The 8,557-nt window shown below is 36.3% G+C and overlaps 1 protein-coding gene and 1 pseudogene across 1 annotated transcript; both read left to right on the forward strand.

Annotated features, from left to right (window-relative positions):
• The first annotated feature begins 2,123 nt into the window (after window positions 1–2,123).
• On the forward strand, window positions 2,124–2,585 carry LOC149139595 (FCS-Like Zinc finger 10-like). Its single transcript, XM_089450773.1, has 2 exons — window positions 2,124–2,383; window positions 2,495–2,585. Exons 1-2 carry the CDS (start codon window positions 2,124–2,126, stop codon window positions 2,583–2,585), a joined length of 351 nt encoding a protein of 116 aa, XP_089306899.1.
• A 4,114-nt stretch (window positions 2,586–6,699) lies between these two features.
• Window positions 6,700–7,308, forward strand: LOC149139596 (14-3-3-like protein D pseudogene; annotated as a pseudogene).
• Window positions 7,309–8,557: the final 1,249 nt, after the last annotated feature.

Here is an 8,557-nt window from a genome sequence, read left to right on the forward strand (position 1 = left end):
TTATTCAAATTAGGCTTACTTTTGAGCTTTGTGCTGCTGGAACATGTAGGCTTTGGTTTATTTTGTTTTATGATCTGGCTTTGGGGGCCATGAGATAGCCTCTGCATCTTAGTATATGCTACACCTAAGTCTTTTTACTTGTTTATATTTTGAATGTTCTGACCTTGCTACAGGTTTTGGTTATGTTTTCCTTGGCTATGTTTATCTTGGCATTTTTTGGATTGTTATAGGTCTATATACTGGAAATTTATTTTTGGAATACGTTTGGCATTTTTTGGATTATTATAGGTCTATATATACTGGAAATTTATCTTTGGGATACGTTTTTGTTTTAGAGATATATATTGTATTTTGAGCCAAACATACAGTTCAAAATAGTTTCATCTATGAATTATATGGATTATGTAAACTGAATTACATACATGTGCCAATGAGTCATGAGGACACAGGAGCTGCAGAGGAGCTGGTACAGGCCCTCTACCTTAAGGTGATGGAGGCAACACCTCTCCTTCTCACAATGACTACACTTGGACTTGGCCTTCTCCTTCTCCTCCCCCATTTCTCTCCACACTTACATCTCTTCCATCCTGTTCTTCGGTTCTCTGTCTCTGTTGTTTCACCAGTTTCTTCGCTATTGATTTTTTCTTTAAACTAATAATCCCAAGTCTCTCACATTGGAGTAATTCCTTAGTTTTAGAAATTTCAAAGTGGACAACCTCTCCAATGGAGGAAGCTCCTTCACATAGCGACTGCCATCCAATTCTAACCTTTCCAGCTATTGAAAGTCACACATCCATTTGGGCAATTTCACTCCAATGTAATCATCCAATACAAGACTCTGCAACTTCTTCATCTTCTGCATCTAATCGGGAAGATTGTACTTAAGATTATTCATGTTTATCTGATGCAAATACAAATGCCTCATTTTTGGTCAATTTCCCATTATGGTTGCTAGTGCATCAAATTTTGAAAATAAGACTAAACAGAGCTTTATAAGATTTGTGAGATCCTTCAGAGCCACAACATTTGTGGGATCATTCAAATATTTTTCCATACCCATACTCAAATGTAGTCTTTTGAATGAAGTGAGTTTAGACATCTCACTTGGCAATGATGTTAAGACTTTGCAGTCTGAAAGATCCAAGAATTGAAGCCTAGAAAGACTGCATATAGCTGGAGGCAATTCCTTGATGTTAGTAGAATTCAATGTGAGAAATTCAAGCAATGTGAGTTGAGTGACCGATGTTGGCAGTGACTCTATTTGGGTATGGGAGAGATCAAGAACCCTCAAAGCATTGAGCTTGATTAGAAAGTTCTCTGGAATAGGATAAATTAATGGATTTTCATATAAGATTAAACTCACCAACTTGGGGCACATGAAATCTTCTGGCAGTTTTTCAATTTGATAGTTGAACAGTGATATTCTTTTGCAAAGACAGTGTAGCATGCTGATCATTCTCATTATGCAGAAATCCTGCAATCGTGTTTCTTCTCTTTACAGGCTCTCTTAGGCTCCCACTAGGATCAATATATGCTCACTACATCCAGGGAGGCTTAGACCAGGCTTGTAGTGCGAGGTTTTCTTTATTGCAGTATATCTGTCACCAGTTCCAAGGAATCCTACACTTTTTGTGGAAGAGTGTACCCGAAGTTGTATGGGATTGTGCATGTGAATGGTGTACAAGGAATTTTTGGGTTTGAATGTCATTTTATTTTTCAATTGAAGAGAGTGTGCTAAGCAAGTTTAAGAAGGGAGTTTAAGTGGGTTGGTTGAGGGGTGAGTTCTCAGTAGCATCAAGGAAAAGAGGAGAGAAAAGATGATGCTTCATCTTATGCCTGATTACCCATCAGATTCATCACCCACTAGAGGCTAGCCAGAAGACAAGCACAGGTTTTGCAATGCTCCTGGGATCTCAATAGGTTTCAATCCAAAGGGGTCCTCAAATTCAGAGGGGGCCAAAAGCCCAATTTCTCCATTGGATTTGAAGACCTTTTCTGGAGTTGGGATCACTTATTGGCCTGAAAACAGCTTTGATTGCCAGTTGAGTTCTCACAAGTAGCAAAGCGAGACAATACTGATTGGTTCTCCCCATGGATTTACAGAATCCACCCATCAAACAGGAATGGAGCATTCAGAGAGCTATACTTGTGTTATATCCCATGATTCAAATTCAAGCACAAACAACATGCATACTCATTGCGGTATAGAGTGTGAAATTATGCAATACCCTGTTCAAAAGCAAGATGAACATGAAATATGGGATGTCGCATGGCCAGCTCGGAGCTATTCAAATGCTCCAGCATTTCCCGTTGCCCATTTTCTCAGGGCTTGTTATCTTTGCAAACGGCAATTGAACCATGGAAAAGACATCTACATGTACAGGTCTGTTATAATGATCACACAATTACTTTAAACCTCTGAGAATTGATTGAATTGATTAAAATTTCCCCTTCTTAAGAGTTAGTCTCATTCTCTGTTTGCTGATTATTGCAGTGGTGACATGGAATTCTGCAGCGAGGAATGCCGCTACCAACAGATTTTGATGGATGATGAAATATCTTTAACAACATATTTTGATGGGTGAACGAATGGAAGCATTTGTTGTTGAAAATAGCAACAAGAAATGATAAAAATAGAATCCATAATATTCCAATTTTAATTTGTCCTTGAATTAAAATTGTGAATTAAAGTCGAATTTAGTCTCAGCAGCTGCTTGAAAATAATTAATTAATTCATTATGGATTAATTAGTTGGATAAATTCAAGTTAGAAGTCTTTCTAAAGTCATGCAATAGTTATCCCTTAAATTAAGGAGATAAGATTGAGTTAAATTTGAGTTGTAATTAGTTAGCTCATTTTACTGAGTTAAGTCCAGTTAAATTAGTTCCAAACTGTTTGAGGAACTAATTGTGAGTTATCAATTAGTTGATTCATGCATGCACTCAACTAGTGTACTCCAGATAACTGAAGATTCCCTCATCAAAAACTCATGCATGTCTATTCTGAGAAAGACCCAGTTGAACTAAATGTCAAGGACAGTGTATTATCAGTTGCATGTTTTCTCCTATAAAGGAAACGCATGCATGCAGTCAAGGTAAGGTTCCTTGAGGATTGTGCGGTCTAAAATGCATATGCAAATTAGAGCTTAATTTAATGTCATCCCGGGAAGGTAAACTTAGAAGTGCTTATATAAAATATATAGATCTAGAAAGATTCCTAATTTGTCCAAGATCTTAAAGTCCCCTTACAAGAACATATTCATTAAGATCTCTTTCAATATTAGAACATCTAATAAGAAATTAAAAGCTGAAATGAATTGAACCTAGATCTAATAATTGTATGAGATCTTACGGTTCTCTTACAAGAACACCTTCAAATAAGACTCTTCCAATATTAGAACATTTAACAAAATTTGAAAGCTGAAATCAAACAAAAACATAAAATAAATTATAAACAAATAAGCATGCAAGAGAGGCCATGGGGGCCCTCCATAACTCCACCAGCACACCACTTCAATGGAAACTCAGATGTAGAAGCAAAATTGAAGTATGATCCTTTATTTAAAAATCAAGATTACAAAAACTTCCAGATTACAAATGGAGGATATTGTACTCCTATTTATACAATGGGATGAGTAACAAACTCATAATGATCATCCACTAATCTACTTTCCCATTATTACAAAATATGATCCCACAAATCTCTCAAGCATTTTTAACTACTTTCCCATTATTACAAAATATGATCCCTTTGAATCCTACATAAATCTCTCACATATCTTGGATAAGATATGCCAACCAAATCCTCCATGATATTCTCCTTAGGAATTGGATAAGATATGACAACCAAATCCTCCATGATTTTCTCCTTAGGAATTGGATAAGATATGCCAACCAAATCCTCCATGATTTTCTCCTTAGGAATAGGCTTGCATAATTATCTTCTTAATATGGTGGAGGAGATATTAATTCTTCACATATTTCCTACACATCACAAAACTCACATATTCTTGAGATATATATAAAAATATGTATATTTTCTAATATTTAATCATAAATTCACTTGTAATACAAAAATGAATAAAATGGAAAATAAGAAGGTGAAACCCAAAGGTATGTATGAAAATGATATGATAAAAGGTTAATGGGATGATGGAATGTAAGGAATAGTGAAGAAAAAGGTGGATGAAAATATGACATTTATGAGTCCCAACATCCTCCCCAACTGAACTTGTTGCATGTCCTCATGCAATCATGCATGGGTCTCTTTAAGAACATTTGGCATCTTGAACTTTGGCTTTACATGATGATGTCATTTAATAATGAAAGTTTCCAAGATATGTGAAAGACATGAGTAACAACTTACATTTTCTTATGGTTGGTTCTTGTGTGACAACCATGAATACAAAGAATGTTGGTTCTTGTGTTAATAACATTCATTTCGTTTTCTGTTCTCTTTTCTTCAATAATAATGTAAACATTCACTGGAAATCATAATGTGCATAAGAAAGCCCTTTTGTAATATTAATGAAGCATGCCAATATTGCGTATGAAGCAAAGTGCAACAAAGTATCATTGGAAAATAAATGTTGGTGAATGGTAAATGAAAAAAATGGAGTGATAGTGGTGAAGAAATGGAATCATGGAAGTGAATATGTACTGTGGTGAAGAAATGGAATCATGGAAGTGAATATGTACTGTGGTGAAGAAATGGAATCATGGAAGTGAATATGTAGTGAATATAGTTCTCCCCCCCTCAACTGAATTGGTTGCATGTCCTCATGCAACTTGACATGGCTCATGAAAGGAAATGTAGCATGGTGAGGGAATTTTCCAAAATATTCAAATTAGCATATAAGGAATTGCATGATTAAAGATTAGAAAACAACATACCTCTACTTACCCAAGAATGATGAACTATGCAATAGGAATGTAGTTGCTGCTGCTGCTGGATCAGGAAAATGTGACTGATGTTGTTGTAACTAGATTTTGGGAGATGAAGGAATCTGAACTGCTGATGCTGAATCATGGAAAAGAGAAACGCTGAAAGTGGAACTGTGGTACTCTCATAGATCAAAATGAATGCTGCTGTAACTGTTGAGGGAGTTGTGAAAAAGTGTATAGTCTTCACCTGCTACAAACCCGATGGTACAATTATAAACATGCGAATGAATGTGTCGATGTTGAGCATGAATAGAAATCATTGGATTACCGGCCATTGATGTATGCCATTAACCAATGCGAGGCAACTCACCATTGATGTCAATGAGTGCCAAGGTACCTGAGTACATATTGCGAAGTGCGAATGGATGTGTTGAGGTCGAGCCACTTGCAAGATCTGAAGATCAAGGGACATTGATGTATTCCCATGATCGTCAGCGAGAGAACTTGCCATTAAGGCATGCAAGCCTCTAGGTACTCAAAAGGAACTCTAGTCTATTTGCCAGATAAGGTGTTGATGTCGATGGGGCAAGACTTGTTGAAAGGTGGGCCTTAAGGAATCCCACATCAATCAACGTGAGTTTGTACAAAAGGATTTGGTGGGAATATAAATGGAAAGAACTCACGGACAAGCAGTGTGGATCAGCATGGCGAGGAAAACAAGGCAATGTAATCATGGAAAGGGAATGACTTCGAGCATCCAAAAATGAATGTAAGGAAATGCATGGTGTATGAAGATGAACTCTTGCTGTGAAAAATGGATATGGAAATGTCATGCTTTATTGATTTACAATTGGTGGAATTCAAAATCTGCTTCAAAAAGGGAGGTGCAATGTAGTGGTTGTGGAGTTGGATTTGTCTTTAGAATTTTTCATGAATTTAGTCTTTGGAAGACCAATTGTCGTCACAATGTAATCTCCTTATGATCACTTGATTATCCTGTAACCTGTAAAAAAAACTTTGCAGACAAAAAAACATAAGTGTGTTCAAGAAGAAATGGCCATTTCCTTCATGATTCTTACGCAAAAATTTCATACCAAATAAAACATATTAAGGACAATCAAAGTGTTGAAATTGACTTAATCATGATATGAAAATCAATCCATTCTTAAAATAACCATGAAAAGTAATACTCTCTGTTTGTGTCAGATGAAATATGCTCGGCAGAAAGATTGGCATTAGAAAGATCTACTGTGTTCTGCATATTAGTATGTCATATAAAAGTATGCAACAGAAAGCTGTTATGAGTTTAATGCCAATATGAAGCTATGGAAACAATATAATTATCCTCCAAATGTTTGATAAATCGATCCTCAAAATTTGTTTCCAAGTGTTCCATTTTTTTATTTTCAGACCTGCATGAATTTTGTGAGAAATTATATATATCTATATATATATATATATATATATATATATATATATATATATAATTTTTTTTTTTTTTTATATGACTGGATTCAAAGAATGCACCCACACTTCCTTTCCATATGGAATTATATATTCCAATGTAAATCGACCTTTACAACGAATCCTTTCAATAACATTGACCCACACAAATTTACAAGTCTTTATGGCCACGTTTCAACACAATTGAGCTTACCTCCATAAACGCCCTTCAATTTCAATTGCACCTTCACAATGCTTCCTTCCAAACATACCTTTATGTCGATTTCAGTCTCTTCGTGTATGTTTTCCTTGTGAGTGGTAGATGCAGTAGCTGTGAGTTTCGATCTTAGTTCGATTAATTTAGCCAAAGAAAATGAGTTCCAAGAAAGAGAGGGAGAGCCATGTTTTCAGGGCCAAGTTAGCGAGCAGTCAATGAAGGATGTTGCCAAATTGGATCTAGAGCTGTCTGTAGAGGAAAGAAAGTTGCTTTCTGTGGGATATAAGAATGTTATTGGTGCTAGGAGAGCATCATGGCGGATTGAGCAGAAAGAAGAAGCAAAAGGGAAATGAGCAGAACGCGAAAAGGATCAGGGATTACCGTCAAAAGGTGGAGGATGAACTCTGTAGAATCTATAATGACATTCTATCAATTATTGATGATCATCTTCTTCCTTCGTCTACCTCAGGAGAGTCCACAGTCTTTTACTATAAGATGAAAGGCGATTACTACCGATATCTTGCAGATTTTAAATCTAGAAATGAAAGGAAGGAGATTACTGATCAATCTTTGAAGGCTTACGAGGCTGCTTCAAGTACTGCAGCTACAGATCTGCCTCCCACACATCCAATCGGGCTTGGCTTAGCACTAAAATTTTCAGTTTTCTATTATGAAATTCAGAACTCTCCTGAAAGAGCATGTCACTTGGCAAAACAAGCATTTGATGAAACCATTGCAGAGCTTGATACTCTTCCTCTGTACTGAAATCGACTTCAATTGTTTTAAATTCATCAACAACATTTTTAATCGAACAGAATTTCTCAATCGATGCCACTAAAGGAATTGATTCCAGCAACATATAATTCAATACATCTTCAAAATTCAGAGATTAGTTTACTGCGTCCCTCAGACATCAATAATTCTTATGCTCCTGGCTCACCACATTTCTGAGGAAGGAGGCGCTTCTGGCATAGAGTCTCAGACGATTTTCATCTGTTTGATGTAGGCTGAATATTAACTATTCATTGGGTTGCATACACTCGGAGTGGCCTACAAGGCTTTACAATCGGTTTCTGAAACTATGGCACTGACTTTACATGCAGGCTCTACCAATAAAAATGCCTTTAAAGCACTGATTTCCGCAGAGTATGTTGGTATAAAAGCCAGCTTGGCCCCAAATTTTGAAATGGGGGGGACTAAATCCAGAGGGTGCAGTGTTTGAGAGTAATGCGATTGCACGTTATGTTGCACGATTGAAGGGTGACAATTCCCTGTTTGGATCTTCTGTAATTGATTACGCCCATGTTGAACAGTGGATAGATTTTTCTACTTTAGAAATTGATATAAATATCACGCGGTGGTTCTATCCTCGACTTGGATTAGGAGTGTACCTCCCACCGGCAGAGGAGGCCACCATTGCTGGCCTCAAAAGAAGTTTAGCTGCATTGAATTTACACCTAGCTACAAATACCTATCTGGTTGGGCATTCCATAACATTGGCAGACATTATTATGACATGCAACTTGTATTTGGGTTTTACGTCTTGCATGACAAAAGACTTCACTAAAGAGTTTCCTCATGTTGAGCAGACATCAGTAATTCTTGTAAAACCCAGACTCAGTATTGATTTCTTCAAATCGAATTTCAATAACCCTTTATGCAACGATTTTCATAACATATATAATTCCAGAGTTAAAAACAAGAATTGCGCCTCTTTCAACTAGTGATCCACCCATGGTAAGAGAAGCCACACAAATGAACAGAGGAGTCGGTTTTGCACAAAATTTGGTGACTTATGGTGTTGCAGTGTGTTTCGCATTATTATGTGTTTTGTTTGTTGTTGAATTTTTTTTTTTAAACAAAAATCTAAAAAAAAAAAATTAAGATGATTTTTCGCTCATGCAGATCAATTTTCCAGCAAAAGTATTTTTATTGGAATAAATCAATAGATTTTCTGATCTTCTAGATCGCATGAAGCGCAGGAAGAGAGCATACTAATCTCTTGATTTATTTT

The sequence above is a fragment of the Pinus tabuliformis genome, chromosome X, assembly GCF_031772625.1.
Source record: "Pinus tabuliformis cultivar Carrire ecotype Pingquan chromosome X, CPIR1, whole genome shotgun sequence".
Classification (NCBI taxonomy): domain Eukaryota; kingdom Viridiplantae; phylum Streptophyta; class Pinopsida; order Pinales; family Pinaceae; genus Pinus; species Pinus tabuliformis.